This window comes from Macrosteles quadrilineatus, unplaced genomic scaffold (genome assembly GCF_028750875.1).
Source record: "Macrosteles quadrilineatus isolate MER2022 unplaced genomic scaffold, UCM_ALF_1.0 Scaffold_3__2_contigs__length_128488019, whole genome shotgun sequence".
Classification (NCBI taxonomy): Eukaryota; Metazoa; Arthropoda; class Insecta; order Hemiptera; family Cicadellidae; genus Macrosteles; species Macrosteles quadrilineatus.
Window position 1 is genome coordinate 58,703,089 of NW_026542596.1, and position 16,534 is coordinate 58,719,622.

Sequence of the window (16,534 nt, forward strand, 5' to 3'; positions counted from 1 at the left end):
ATACCCCTGGCAACCCTTGTGCCTGCCGTTGCTCTAATATAATGTTTGATTCCAATTCTATATTGTAAACTTTGACTTTGAAATCACCATGTGATTTTCCACAATCGTAGAGATCCTGGAATTTCGTATCAAATGAAAGTCACAAAATATTGATAATGAGCGACGCCTTGATACAAAATGTTGAAGGTTTGGAATCAGCCCGTTACCTGAGGCCAGAGTTGTAGGCAAGAGAGTTGACTTGCACACTGTGTACAAATATCCCCACCGCATTGCCTCCCACCAGGCTGATGCCCAGGTTGCTGCACTTGTGTGTCTCTATCATGAGATAGCGAGGGTCGTACACCGGGGACTTGACACCATCATCACCTCTACAGCACACACAACATGACAATCAGCCAAACATGTACAAAAGTTTTGCAAAGTAACTACCTTACCCTTTTTTTTTAATCCCTTCCCTGAGCACTAATAAGGTAATTGACTGATCGTAAATTGTAAGTCTAATTTTAATTCTAATCCTAAGATAATACTGCATCCTCCAGAAATTAACACTTTATCAGCAAAACTGACAATAAAAAAACCTTTGAGACTGTTGTGTATAAACTTATCCATAAAAAAGAATGTCAGTCAACAAGCTCAAGACATCCCCACCTTAAAATCGTAGTTGCGCTACTAAATCAGCCGCTGACTCACATATGGAATATTGAATTGAAACAATGGGAAGCTTCAGACATCTGAAAGAAGAGCTAGTAGACGACACGCTGGACAGTTCATCGAACTCAAGTTTGACAGATTTTGAGGCACTAAGCAGCTAACACTTACCTTTCAGCAGTGTGGTGCTGGCGTTGTATGGTAGTGATGGCTTGTGTCAGCTGATGTTGAGTCAGTTGTGCTGTAGCAGACTTGCGTGTAGTCCGAGGAGAGTTACGAGGTGTAGGTGACCCTGACCTTGTGTGACCTCCACTACTGGAACTGGTAGCTCCCTCCAGCTCTTGGTACTCTGTACATCACTCGCAATTAGTAGAGTGTAACAAATTAACAGCTTGACTATTTTGGCTTTTATCAAGCTTTAAATATATCTGTTATGGGCTTAACCCATTGACAACATATTACTAGTGTATTTCATCGCTACATTTCATGGTGAGTTATCAGTTTCAGCCGTTCAGTTCAAACATTGAGAACACAAACGACTAAAAGGTACACAAAATTAACGTCACCATGCCTAGATTTAGTACTGAAATTTTCGGCCAACAGTTTTCAGCAATGGTAGGCTACAGGAGTAAATGAGTCATATAAAAATTGCCATCCTATCAAATTGGCAGTAAATATTTGTAAATAAATAAAACATGTAAACATTTCAAAACTTACTGTCGGGAGCGTACTGGACAAGCATTGTGATAGAGTTGCCACACTGACGCAACACACTGGCAGCTAGTTGGTAAGTAGCACTACGCATGTTGATACCACACACTTCTAACAGCTGGTCTCCAACCTGTGACAAACATACCACCAACACATGTCATTTGTCAAGTGTAAAAAGGAGCAGATAAAGTCATTACTGCAGCTAGTTGTACTGGAGCTCCAAACGAGGTTGAAAAAAAAGAGTACTTATTGAGCAAATTTTTATATTTCCAATTATAAGCGATGTTGCCATTCAATTACGCTTTCAGAACAACTTAAGATACGTGGAGAATTTGATAAAATAACCTAGGGTAGTAGCATTCAAAATTTAACAGATTATTTAAAATTATGTGGGAGACAATCATTATTTTACTCTAAAGGTGGTATATAATTGTGTTTTTCCACAATCACAGAAAATTCCAGAACCGGTTATTGAATCTCGGTTCAATTCAATTCACGAGTATTGAGAAAGTTTGAAGATAACAAGAATCAGATCCATCCCTATTCTATGACTTAGCACACAAATTCAAGGCTCATATACAATTTTCAGACTGTACCTGCAATCCCACTTGAGAGGCCAGACTGTGCTCACTCACTGTAGACACAAACACTCCTCCACTCTTCTCCAGACAGGAGATCTGGATGCCCAGAGGCTCTACTGACTTGTCAATGTGAACACGGCGCAGTTCACCTGGCGACGGTCTGCAAACAAGCACAGTAAACCTTAAAAAAGTGTTCACACTGGAGAAATGCTCAATTTAGAATGTTTACTATTCACGCTAAAATATGACATTACCTTTAATCTGACCACATAGTCGAGGCCAAAAAGGCTGATGAATATTCAAAGCACTACCAATTTAATTCGCTTTAACCAGCATTAAGATTTAATGGTTAGCACATTCTTAACAGTTTTGGAAGAACTTTACTGAAAAATTGTTAGATGAAAGACAAAAACCACTTTATGAGCACTTTGTATAAGTGCTTAATGTATAATTTAGCAACTAAGATTGTCATTTTTTATATTTTTGTTTTAGGTGGAATGACCTCTTAAATAAAATAAGTCTGCCTAAGAGAAATATCCTTTTTTTGTTTCCTAAAGCTAAAACCATTGACTATTGGGTACTGAAGTAGACTTCCCATCTATATGGAATCCATCCTATATGGATGGACCAGCTGTAGCCAATTTTTTATTAAAAATGAATGTAGTTGTGTGAGCTAGTCACAGAATGCTCTAGTGTCTAAAATTCTATTTTATACCTTATTTTTGTTGCTGACCAGGTTGATGGGTCATAACAGTTGCTATAACTCATCATAAGTCATTCCCTAAGTTTGACTTGGTTAAAAAGATTCTGTATTCGGCAGAATTTAGTAATTTAGATCAGCGCAATCTGTAGGTGGCTCACATCAACTACGACGATTTTGATAAAAAAGCTGGCTACAAATTTAACATCGAGATGGAATGTCTGTAAAACTCTAATGTGTCATGGGCCAATGAAAAGCACAGCAAACGTTGGGTTGAAACCCCTGCTTAGGGTTAGCACTCTGTTTAGGCCTTCTAAATGGGTTGTCTCTGACTTTTTGAGGCTAGACAGGCGAAGAAATAAATTAACAGTGGAACTGATAACTGGCATCAAGGTTATTAAAAGAAAGAGGTTGCCTCAGTCGTGCATATGACGTCACCCGCCAACCCGGACTGTCTCTACGTCTACGTCTCTCAGGGCCATGCATATCTAAGAAGATATTTGGCCGCACCAACAAAGCCTCTCCATCTTGCTCTATCCTCTGCATCCTCCTCAGTTGCTCCTAGTTGCTCCATGTCTTTCTTTACTTGGCTCCACCATTTTTGTTTTGGCCTTCCTCTCGGTCGTCTTCCTTCGGGATTTCTTAGTAAAACTAATTTTAACTTATTTTGTTCCTCTCTTCGTAAAACATGTCCAGCCCATCTAACTCTTCTACACTTAAATTCACACACCACATCTGGATCTCTGTAGAGTTCTCTCAGTTCTCTGTTGTGTCTCTTCCTCCATTCACCACCTTCATAAATTGGTCCATAGATTTTTCTTAAAATCTTATTTTCGAATGTGATTAACTTCTTTTCTTCTTTTTTATTTGGTTTCCATGTTTCAGCTCCGTATAATAATACTGGGCTTATTATTGTCTTATAAATTCTAATTTTGGTGTTTTTTGACAGTAACTTAGAGGACATCAGTCTGTTGCAAGCGTAGAAACATCTGTTTGCCAGATTTAGTCTATTTTGAATTTCTATTTCTTCTTTGTTTTCCCTGGATAAGATGCTACAACCCGGACTGTGCTACTTTTAATTCACACAGCTGCCACCTGTCAAATTCTTTGTTATTGTTGTTTGTTTTTGTGTAAGTTCCGTGCGATTAAGTAAACGATTAAGTAAAACCATGTTAAAGTAAGCTAGCGGTTATATTTGTTGTATATAAAACACAACAAATATAAAACCGGACTGAAAATATAAACTTAAACAATAAAATAATATAATGCAGAATAAATAAAACAAGAAAGAATAAGGTTACTTAATCGCACTAAACAAGCACAAAAACGTTGAAGTTGCCACTCAGAAATTACTTATTTTCCTAGTAAGAATGGTGAATCTGTTTACAAATAAATAAATGAAAAACAAACAACAATAACAAAGAACTTGACAGGTGACAGCTGTGTGAATTAAAAGCAGCACCGTCCGGGTCGGCGGGTGACGTCATACGTGCGACTGAGGCAACCTCTTTTTCTTTTAACAACCTTGAACTGGCAATGGGTGATTCAGGAAACATTTACAGCGGGTGGGCTTGTTTGATGGTGAACCGATCTGTAAGCACTGCGGTAGGTCTGAGGAGACAGCCGACACCTGCTCTTTGATTGTGAAAACCTCTCTGATGCTAGAAGGAAAACTCTTGGCAATTTGGTAAGACACCTTCCCGAGGAGGAATTAGTTGGAAGACTACAGGCTTTCATCGGATGCCTAAATTTAGTAGGGTCTACCAATAAAACAACTGTCTGCGCAAAAATTCGACTTTTCGGATGAAGTTCTTTATGGTCTCTGTTAAATAAGAAGATAAGATAAGCTAAAACTAAAACGATAGGCAATTGTTAAAATTTCATCCTCGGCTTTCAAAACAGGTTTCACGCTCTAACCCCCACTGTGTCGCTGATGGACCTATGTACCGGTACCGGTTTACTCTGAAGTTTTCCTCACCTACTGAGTTAATGAGCTTACTTGTGATGGGACCAGGTGTAGTCTGGCAAGGAGTTCCTCTTATTCTGACGCAGACCGGGGCTCAGCACTTCTACATGGAAGGTGGGCATCGGACTGCCGCGGTCTGATGCTTTCTCTATGCTACCTGTGGACACTTTGCCTCCGCTACTCTTACTGGTGACACTTGGATTGGAGGGTATTCTGTAACAAACATGTGTTACAGACTATCTGAATAGTAGAACTGTAGCAGGAAATTAAGACTAAAATTAGGAAAATACTAATAAAAAAGTACATGTTTGTTATGTAAATATAATAAAACAATACAGTTTAACTTTTCAAAACAGAAATAATGGGAAGGTAATTTAGGATAGCCAAAAGGTAAAAAACTGGTATCATCAGCTGCTGTAGCTTCTTCCAAACATTTTACAAATCGTAAAGCAATCTACCTAATAATAAAAAAAAACTTCATGAAACTTGAACAAACTTGAAATAATACACAAACAGATTTAACAACTTGGAACATACTAAAAATAATTGGTACTGCTACATCAATAAAACTTTAAATAAAAAATAGTCTTTAATGCACTGTGCTTTCATTGTTATCTTTTTTGTTCTGTTTACATGGCGACACCATGACAATATCTTCACTGAGTTATTGTTACACCTCTTAGTTCTGTTAATTCCCTTTCTTTTTCTGATAAATCTCACCATTCACCAATACATTAACATGTTCTAGTTAGTTTTTCACACAGTTTTGGTTGAAAGTGATTAAAGGGTGTTCTACTGTACCTAAATCGCTGGTTTTCTTTCTTGCGAGGGAAGGTGCCACCCTCGTAGGTGTAGTTCTCGTGTTCGTAGCCGGGGTGGGAGTGGGCGGAGGGGATGGACCGAGCGTTCTTATGATAATGGGAGTCTACTGAGGGCGAGTGTGTGTGGTGGAACTGAAACATCCACACAATCTTAGTTTATTTAAGTTAAGTTGATTTGGTGTTTCTGATATTGTAAAATATGCGAAACTACCTCACTTTAACTTGAGTTTCACCGGTAGACAAACAATTGAGCACATTAAAACCTGATATTTCACTTCTTCAAGGGACATCTTCAGAATTGAGTGAAAAAAATTGAATTAAGTTATATTGCTTGAACAGAAAATATATAAGGTTTAACGAGTTGTCAACTTTTTACTGCTTGAAACCCTTTTCTCACGAGTTAAAATGAGTATGCTTTTGCAGAAACAGTATATTTTCCCAGATATTACTAATTTTGAATGTTAAGGACAACTTTATTTTTTTATATCATGGATAAAAACTTGAAGTACTTTGCTAACCAACCATTTTGGGCATTGGGTTCGTTACAATTGATACAATTTCTTGCAAGGATGCCTAAAGAACAGATAAAAAGTAATGTGTTGACACAGAAGTGAATTCATTATGTTCCATTTAACAAACCTCACACTGTATGAGGATTTTTGTAAAAAGAACCAAAAATCCCCATAATTTTCCTAAAAGAACAAATTCAGTTATTACTTTTTATATCTAATATTATGTCTCCTGACCATAAAACAATTAATTCTTAGGTTTTATTTGAAAAAAAAGTGGTTATAAAATTTGATTACTATCAACTTGAAAGTAAACTGATAATTTAATTACTAAAATAATTTTCATACATAACTAACTTAAAATAATGGTTTACAATACCTGCATATAGTACTCCTTTGTTGCTGTTTTTGGCAACTAGTTTCGGTTCTTCTGAACCATCATCAGGCCTCAAGGTGTCAGGTAATCACTTCATTCGAAGGCCGTTAACAAACAGGGTTCAATAAATAAAACATATACGACACACGATAACATAGAACGGACGCCAGTTTACAAAAAATGCTAAACACACGAAGGGACATTGACAAAATCAAATGTGACCGGACTGAAGTAATATCTAGACTCAAAACCACCTTGAGGCCTGATGGTTCAGAAGAACCGAAACTAGTTGCCAAAACAGTAACAAAGGGTTACTATATGCAGCTATTCTAAACCATTTTAAGTATAATACAGTAATACAGAGGCTTAACAACTCTTTGATAACTAACTTAGTTAACTTTTGGTCATGCAGGTGTAATCAGGAATAATAAAGAGTAAAACTCCGGTATCGTAATATAGGGATGGTCAAGTCTCGAAATTTCGGGAAATTTTCGGGAAATTTTAAATCTCGTTACACGAGACGAGATTTCTTTTTGCCCGAGATTTTTATCGAGACGAGAATAAAAAAAAAAAAAAAAAAAAAAAAAAAAAAATATTAAAAACGCCTGCAGAAAGTCAATGCAATACCCGCAATACAGGAGCGTGTTGTAGTTGCGTTTCCTTTGCGAAGGCGTTCTTATTTAATTAATTCTTTAAATGTAAATATTACTTTAATTATGTTAATAATATTACTTTAATAACATTTGAGAAGTTTTGTTAAGTGTAAGCAGTGTGAGGAATGTTTTATTACTATAAAAAGTCAAAACAAGTAACTGTTTTATAAAAATTAATATTGCTTTTATTTTATGATTTTTTTTATTTTAGGATAAGTTGAACTCTATCCTAACTGATATCACTATGTTTCCTAATCGTAGGCATTTTTAATAAGTTAGGCGTGATTAATAAAAAAATGTCATGCTGATGTTTTTTTAATAAAAGATTGTAAATATTCTTGCCTATTATCATTATTTTTGTATTTAAACAGTCATCTAACAATGTTACAAAATCAGGTAAAAATTTTGAACGTGCATTTCCTGTTGTGTATGAGAAGGGAAATCCCGTCTCGATCTCGTCTCGAAATTTTATGAGAAATAAAAAATCTCGTCTCGTCTCGTCTCGAACTAAAAATCCAATCTCGTCCATCCCTAGTAATAAATAATGAGAACAGAAAATAAATATTTCTATCCATAATAAATGAAAAAAGAACAAAACTGACATGAAAAAAAATCAGGAACATGCTGTTAAGTCTTTTAACAAACAGGCCTGTTCCACTTACTTTAGCTTTTCTTTCCTTTCTGGCTGAAATAAATAATCGGTATGGTTATTTCAGCTACATTTGAAATTGTAGAAAAGAATTGTTATTGTGATGCAAACCAGCACAATTGAACGACTCAATTGTATACTTACCTTGACATTTCAATAAATCCATTACAGTAACAAGGATATTTTTGTTCAAATCTAATTAAATTGTTCACATAGGGATGATTTTATTGGATAAAGACATATTTGATATTTTACTTTTTTTAAAGGTTGGCAAATACAAGAAGAATTAATGAGCACATTCATACAGTGGCTCGATTCAACTAGGTCCTTTTAGCGAATTTCCCATATAGGGAATAAGCTATTACCGTAGTACTCATGGTAAGACCTGGACGCGGGACCGATTTTTTTTTTCGTTTTGAGGTCCCTAGAGGCCAAAAACACCATCCGTTCAAATTCATATATATATATATATTTATATATTTATATATTTATATATTTATATATATATATATATATATGTGTCCGTCAGCACGATAACTCAAGCAAAAATGATCCGATTTTGATGAAATTTGGTACAAACGTGTAAACCTACGTTTATTCGAACGAGTTCGCGATCCAGCATGATCGGACCATGGGAACGGGTGTTTACGGGGGGTTTTATGGGGTAAAAATAGGTTTTTCCCATTTTTGACCCAAAAAACTTAAAATTTTGCAATTTATTTCCAAACCATTTTGTAGAGCTTAAAAAAACAAATAATTTAGTATATTGAAGCGTTATTATGCGCCTAACGGTTACGGAGAAAATTCAAAAAAATTGTAAATTTAAAATTCCCATGTTATTCTTATGGAGAATAAGTAAACGGTTGTAGTTTGCTTGTTTATGAACATATTTTGATCAAATTTGGAAAATGTTTTTATTTCTTACTAACTATTAACATTTTACAAAAAAAAAAAAAAAAACAATTTTACCCTCCCTGATGCAGCAAACCTAAGTACTTGTTAAACTAATTCTATTTAAATCGGGAATAAATGTTATATTTTTAAGTAGACATTTCAGTGTAAATCCAATCAGTCAAATGGAAATTCGCTTAGTCTGCAGGTTTGCTGCGGCGGGGGTATTTTATTCTTTAACTGGCGACAACCTTAAAATGGAAATGTCTAGTTCTTTTAATATTCAAGGTTAGGAGTTTTTATTTACTAGTTGATGCTACAAAACATAGTAATAGGTGCACCGTCTTGTTGTACATCTTATGAATTATTACCTCCAACCCTTCACCATTACACGCTAGTGTTACTATACCTGAGTGAAGGACGGCTCAAAGCTGAATGATCTAGAGTTGACGGAGTCACCACTCTGGGAGGAAGGGAGTGGGTAGCGTAGGGGAGGCGTAGTATGAGAGTGTGGAGGATGTGAGTGTAGGAAGGGAGTGAACGGGTAGTGAGGAGACCCGTACAGCTGAGAGTGGATGCGGCTGTGCTCCGCGCTACTTTCCGCCTCCGTCGTCGGATACTTAGGCCGCTTCTTCACGTAGTATTCCAACAGCTCCTTACCAATGTTTCCGGACTTGACCGAGAGATCGATGCTGGCGTCGGACGGCGTCATGACGCTGCGACGAGACTGCTCGTTACAGCACGGAGGCAGAGTGTACGATGGGCTGTTGTTGAGCAGGACGGACAACGGGAGCCGTTCTTTGTTCTTGCGGGGATGAACAATCGTTCCCGTCGCATGTTCTATCACTGGGCCGACTCTGCAAGATTATTTATTTGTATAAGTGACCTTGTAGCAATTTCAAAGTTACGAACAAGATAACAAATAATAAAGTGTCTAAAATATGTTAAAATCCATTCATTATCACCATAAACTTGAGGAGGTTTACTGTACTTTAACATATGAATTCAACCTAAGATAGGCCTACACCACAACATAGCAAACATTATAAACCAAGGTTAACAAGTAACAGCAGCAAGTACCCAAACAAAACTTTAGTAGTATTACTAGTTTGATACAAGAATTGCGTAGCCAAAAAAAAGTTACAGAAGCAAGTACAAAAGCAAGTATTTATAAGGTTAACAATTTTGGATTTCACAATTAATAAAAAACATAAGATCCTAAAAAGAACATTGTGTTTATTGTAATATTTTACTCTCCGTATAGTGTCAGCCTTTTTCAAAATCTACATCCAAGACCTGACGTCTCTCAACCTACCTAGCTTTCGGCCAAGTGCCACCATTCTTCTCTATGTTCTTCTTCTCCCTCCGATGTATTCGCGGATGGTAGCTCTCTATGACACTGTCTAGTTCTGCGATGGCATCGACTTGTTCTTGTTCGAAGGTGACAGGTGATGAGTTGCGGTTGACAGTACACTTGTTGTTGGCTCGTCTGCTCCACTTGAACACTGGCGGAGCGTCGTGCTTGGGCGAATATCTCACTTGGACTGGGTTCTGTACAGGGATAGAGCTTATCAAGAGTAATACACAGGGAATTGAACTAATATCCAAATAAGATTCATTATGTGTATTTGTATCTAGTTAGATGTACAACTAATTCTAGGTTGAAAACTCCAATAAGGTCACTGTATTCTTGGGTTTGTTTGAGCATTATCATATATTTGCCTGTTGTTGAACCACAACACCCTTATACAACCCTGGCCTGAAGCTATCTTTACCAAGAGCAAAAGTCATGATTTTTAAACATTTTATTTGTAACTTTACATTTTTACAACATCACTCATTATACAATCTTTTGTTTTTTAAGCTCTAGGAAATAATTTCGGAAAGGAATTGCAAAATGTTATGTTTTGATTGTGAAAAATTCGGAAAACCTATAAAACGCTGCTACCACAGTCCGACCATGCTGGATCGCTAACTGAATAAACATAGTTTTACATGTTTATACCAAATTTAATTGAAATTGGTTCATATTTCAACTCAAGTTATCGTGCTAAGGGACACATTCACTTATATTGTATTTTTGGAGTGTGGGGACATCAAACAAAAAATTCCTCGATTCTAGGTCTTACCATTAGACCTACGGTAACGCTTATTCCCTACATGGGAAATTCACCACATATTACAAGTCTACTTTGACGCCCTAGATATGGAAAGATGAAGAAACCAAAAACATGAGAACGTTCAGAGCCAATGACAAAGTCAAACAGGATTGGATGGCCAAGGGACTAGTGGTGGGCGTTATGTAACGCAATAGGATAAATAGCACTATTACTGAAGATTAACCTATACCTTTAGTAACAGGTTACTGAGAATACCCTTTTATTTTTTTGTAACATTTTCTGAACCCTTAGAACGAGCTAGTGAAATAATGCTGACCGTGTCGTCCTATTAATTAATTTTAATAGTAAACGCTTGGTAATAGTTTACTGAGAATCATATTATTGTTGTAACCTCGTAGTACGAGCAAGTGAAATATTGCTTACCATATAATCCTATTAATTAATAGTGAGCGCTTGGTAACAGTTACTAAGAGTCATATTATTTTTTGCAGCGTCATCTGAACTGGTAGGTCGAACAAGTGAAATAATACTAACCGTGTAATCCTATTAATTAATAGTAAACGCTTGGTAATAGTTTACTGAGAATCATATTATTTTTGTAACATCGTAGTACATACAAGTGAAATAATCACCACATTATCATATTAATTAATAGCGAGCGCTAGGTAATAGTTTACTAAAAATCTTATTATTTTTATAACGTCATAGTACCCGAATAAATAACGCTGGAAGGGGAAATAATAGGTGACAAAAATACTAGTGTTATTTCACCTATTACCAACTAAGGAACGTTCCTAACTATCACTGAAAAGTAACAGTATTTCCCATCTCTCCAAGAGACCCACCATGTTGTCTCGCAGCAGACTCTCCGTCTGTGTGGAGGCGTGTAGAGTTTTCTTGTAGTCCATCGATCCACTGCCACTCCCCCACTTGAGTGTTGTGATCATCAGCACATCACTGGGCTCGTGGAGAATAGCCATCGCATCTCTGGCACTCTTCAGACCATCCATCGTCTTGTTGTTGATCTGGAGAGGGACCAGAGATTAGACAGAGTTATTCACAGAGTTTACAGGCTGTGTATCCTTTAATGCACACATTTATTCTATTAAGAGGTTGGTTGTTTATTTTAACCTTGGAATTTGCCCCTCCATATAGGTCTCACAGGTCTGTGCATGGAAATATCCATGCAAAGCAAGGGTTGAGGTACATTACATGAATAAACTGTTTTGATAAATTTGAGGTGACATTGGTACAAAACCTACATCGCTGGCATGGTTTCTCACTTTGTCGCGATACTGACTAAATCACCATGTACAATAGACACTTGCTAACCTAGATTACCGTAAATGTTAAATTACTAAGCACTTATTATTTAATCTGCCAGACACAACTGAGAAGCCCAAAGTGAATCAAACATTTCCAAAAGGCATATTCAAAGTGTAGAAAATCCCTTACAAAAAGACCGATCAGGGTTATTGAATATGCTGGATTAGCAGAGACATTATATTAACTGTATTTTTGAAAATTATTTGTCATTGTGGGAAAGTGCTTTAAAATCTGTAGACAGTTTGTTGAAAACCAAGTAAATAATTAGAGTGAATAAATGCATTGTACAATATTTTATTTGACTATAACTTTTGTTGTGGTTAAAATTTCTTGTTTCAAGTTTTTGCTGACTGGAAAAAATCTTTAAGGCTTTGATAAGAAACAGTGACTGACAAGACTTTGTAACTGTAATACTCAGACTGGTAGACAGCATTGATCACTTACACTGAGCACTCTGTCACCGACAGCCAAGTTACCCTCCTTGGCAGCCAAAGACCCTGGGCTGATCTTAGATATGTAGATGCCAGTCTCCAGTGTCAGGCCATGCTCATAGTTGTTCAGCTGCAACTGATAATAACAACATGAAATGCATGTCTGAATTTCAGTTTTTTATACAAATCAATAGCTTGGCGGTAGTTTGATAAGAGAAAAACAAATGGCTAACCTTGAAGGTTTACCACAGATCAGGAATTTAACTAAAAAACTCTCGGAGATCAAGGACATCCAAAACCTACCTGATGTATAAAACATTTCTGCGGGATCAGGGACATTTAAAATCTTACTGATATATTGGAGAGTTTTCAAGGAGATAACAGACATTCAAAACCCAACTGATATATTAAGAACTTTTCCAGGAGTTAATAGACTCCCAAAACCCAACTGATATTTTGGGGATTTTTCTAGGAGATGAGGGACACCCAAAACCCAACCTAAATATTAAGAACTATCCTGGAGATCATGGACATCTGGTGCCCAACTAATGCACCGGGAACTTTTTCTGGAGACTATGCACATCCAAAACTCAACTGATATATTGAGGAGATCTAGGACATTAGTGTACCAGGGACATGCAGTATCGGGTCTTCTCAAGGTAACTGACAATATACAAGAGCTGTATGTTGTGTACCTGAGTGGTGTAGAGAGTCCGTCCGCCCACTCTACGTCGTCTCACCACTATGATGGCAGTGCCTCCACTAGACCTCACGGTCTCCAACACCACCCGCTTGCTGACACTGCTGCAGTCCAGGTTGTTCACTCGGATTATGCAGTCGTTTGGTCTAAACACACCATACAAATCAAATCAAGATGTTGATGATCAGTTCTACTAAGTATAACTTGTTGTTTTAAAGGGTTGTTGAGCTAGGTCCCCTGAGAAAATAACTCAAAGAGAAAAATATTCAGAGGATTTATTTCTTTCCAACTTAAATCTGTCTTTATTTACTGTCTTGTTTGAAAATGTTGACAGACAGTGAAATATTCCAATTTTTTGTGTATACCCGAGTATAAAGCTGGAAAGACCTTAAATTTGATGTGTATATCAACCTATGCTTTTATTTAAGATTTTCTTGTGACTCCTAGCGGGCTGTCTCCTTGAGGAGGTAGCACGTCTTAGAATAATGTGTTAAAATTAGAGGTGTGCGGATATCCGAAAAATCGGGTCGGATTCGGTTCGGTTCGGATATCCGTATCCGAACCGGGCCCAAATTCGATATCCGACACTATCCGTTATATATCCGACTTTTTCGGATAGACAATATATTTTGACGTTTTGGACAGAAAACTAAATCTCCTTAGCCACCATTAGTTTCCCAGGACAAAATTATAGCAATACGTTTCCAACGACCTAACAGCAAACGGCAAAGAAGCCGTATGATGCAATACTGATAACTAGTTTAGTTGTTATCGGCTGTTTTGCTTTACGATTAGATTCGTCTGGAACGAACAGACATAAAGCAACAAGCAACACAATAGAAGGGTGGGAGGGGTTGGGCAATGACCTCGAAAGGAGCGCGGGTAGTGAGTCAAGTAGGACCGGAGGGGGAAGGGATGGGTAAGACCTTGAAGCTATATATAGACTTGCACTACTTCCCTAAACCTAAAGGACTGGCCGGCGAGTGGTATTCCAATCATAGGACAAGATACGTTGTTTTTTGGGTATTCATTGCCCAGTTTGACTTTGGATTGTCTTACTGTTTAGAAACTTTGAATAATAAAAAATAAAGTTAGAACTAACCACGATTATTTAGCATTGATTGTGTACATATGAAATTATTAAACTACAGGGACCATGGATATATACAAACTTTTGTCGTGATTTTAATTTCAACATCAAAATACAATATTGCACAATCGTGATATTTTAGGTCATTGACCTTTATTATGCATCCGGTATTGCTGTTTCAGAAGAGAAGCACTTGATAAATTATAAATTGATATTCCCGTAGTTAAAAATAATTATTTTATAAACCTATAAAACAAAATCATAAAATCTTACATAAAGATAACAATAACGGAAATTGTAAAAAGGGTATAAAGATAACAACGTCGTTATTCTTTCTCTTTGTTCATCTATTTCTTGGGTTTCCCTTCATCACGCATTAAACAAGTTGCCATGGTTACTAATCACCCATGTCGTTATCAGCTTTTGTGACATAGCATAGCGCACAGCAGGGGGGTAAAACTTGACGAAAATCGGTTAATTTTTACCTATTATTTAATTACCAATGAATGTACTACTTTATTGGTATTTGGTACTGTATTAATAATCGGTCAAAATGGCTGATTTTTGTCAAATTTTACACAACATTTATTGAAATTTCAAGGTGAATATTAATAAAACAATTATTACCAAATATTTGTATTCATTTAAAAGATTGATTTGTGGTATTGGGTTCCCCACTGAGTGCAGCCGAGCGGCACTAAGGAGGGTCGGACCTTCTTGGGGGTGAACAATAGACGGCTTATCAGACCCTCCCGTCCCCCGTGGTCTGGAGAAAGCTTGTAAACAAACTATTGCACAAGCGTGAATTGACATTGGGCTGCTTCAACTATAATTTTGTCAAATGAACTGTGATGTTTCAAAATCAAAAACAATAATTTGGGACCACACTGCTTAACAATAATGGACTGCAATTATTGTTGAACATACAATCCATTTTTAACAAACTAAGATTATACGATTTAAATACAATTATAAAAATTATCTTGGTATTTTACTTGGGGTAATGAAGTTATGTAGGCTAGTGTAATTCTCGGTTTATCAAGGTTCTACTGAATTATGTTTGGCAGTGAATAAGTGTAGAATGCAATTTATAAATTCAGGGATACACAGCTTTACACAGTTATAAAGTCTAATTTAATTTCTAGAGATGGGCCGATTCCTGAATTGGTCGATTCCGATACCGATTCCGATTCTACAACTTTGGTTTCGATTCTCGATTCCGCACTCGATACCGATACCTGTTAAAAATTCATTTAATAACACATATAACTTATGAACTTATGATAAAGCCTAACTTTATTTAATCTTTAAATACAATAAGATAACTGCATTGAATTTATTAAGGTTACATAGATTAGGTTAGCCAAAAAGGAAAAATAAGATAGGGCTATTTCAAGAAGACATGAATTTTTACATATTTTATTAAATTAATAATTAATTGATAATAATAATTAATTGAGCACAATCACCAATTTAGGTACCGGTAGGCCTAAAATGTTCACAGAGTTTTTTTTTTCATAAGAATTCATAATTCGTACATCTAGGCCTAGGCCTACAATGAATGTTCCATATTGCTTGAGTTATAAACTCAAAGTCATCTTCAATATTGTCATCATTAATATCACTTAAATTACTTAAAGAATCATATAAAAAAGTCATGGAGTTTGTCACATCACTAGAACGGAGTCGGAGATCATATCCATTTTGAACAACTCAAACTCACTATGCACGCACAGAAAACAAAACAAACAACAAAAAACCAAAACATAGGTTAAACAATTCATTTGCCATTTGCAAACTCGTGACAGCTGTTTCAGTTCAGTCATAGAGAAACAACATAAAAAAACCGATAAAAATACATCGCTAAATGGCTTTCTACAATAGTCACCATGAAGCCCTGAATTAGCTGAACAGTTCGTGGGGTCTCATATCTTATAATGTCATAGCTTATAATCGTGAATTTGTTCCATAGCTTATAATCAGTTATAAGCTATGCCACACTTTCACAAAAAATTATAAGCTATGCCACAATTTGAAGTTAGAAAATGCGAGTTAAACCATTGACTATATACACCTTATGTGTATTATATGTATATATTAAATGCTTGTACCATCTCGCAACATTGCCTTTGATCTGACAACATGGCGGCAACTAGAGTTCTGATAGGCCTAGTTGTCTTGTCTTGTCACTGTTGTCAAATGAACTGAACACAGCTCGTCGTACCCATTGCTACTCGTTCTGAAATGCAATGGCAATCTATTTTGGATTATTATAAAACTATTACGAATGTGAGATAATGAACTTGGAATTATTTATATTAGCTGACTTCAGAGTATTTCAAATAAACTATGATGTGCCACT

The 16,534-nt window shown here is 36.3% G+C and overlaps 1 protein-coding gene across 3 annotated transcripts in view; it reads right to left on the minus strand.

Annotated features, from left to right (window-relative positions):
* Positions 1-16,534, minus strand: part of LOC128988444 (disks large homolog 5-like) — a 67,282-nt gene that overhangs the window by 6,463 nt on the left and 44,285 nt on the right. For 2 of the 3 annotated variants that reach the window (XM_054409728.1, XM_054409730.1), the window contains 11 exons: positions 13,078-13,228; positions 12,396-12,518; positions 11,471-11,650; positions 9,821-10,056; positions 8,915-9,362; positions 5,408-5,559; positions 4,640-4,819; positions 1,956-2,100; positions 1,366-1,489; positions 820-997; positions 207-368 (listed from right to left, as the gene is read on the minus strand). In XM_054409728.1, the coding sequence (XP_054265703.1) occupies positions 207-368; positions 820-997; positions 1,366-1,489; positions 1,956-2,100; positions 4,640-4,819; positions 5,408-5,559; positions 8,915-9,362; positions 9,821-10,056; positions 11,471-11,650; positions 12,396-12,518; positions 13,078-13,228 (2,079 nt within the window). The remainder of the gene's footprint in view (positions 1-206; positions 369-819; positions 998-1,365; positions 1,490-1,955; positions 2,101-4,639; positions 4,820-5,407; positions 5,560-8,914; positions 9,363-9,820; positions 10,057-11,470; positions 11,651-12,395; positions 12,519-13,077; positions 13,229-16,534) is intronic. The other variant, XM_054409729.1, reaches the window with a different exon arrangement.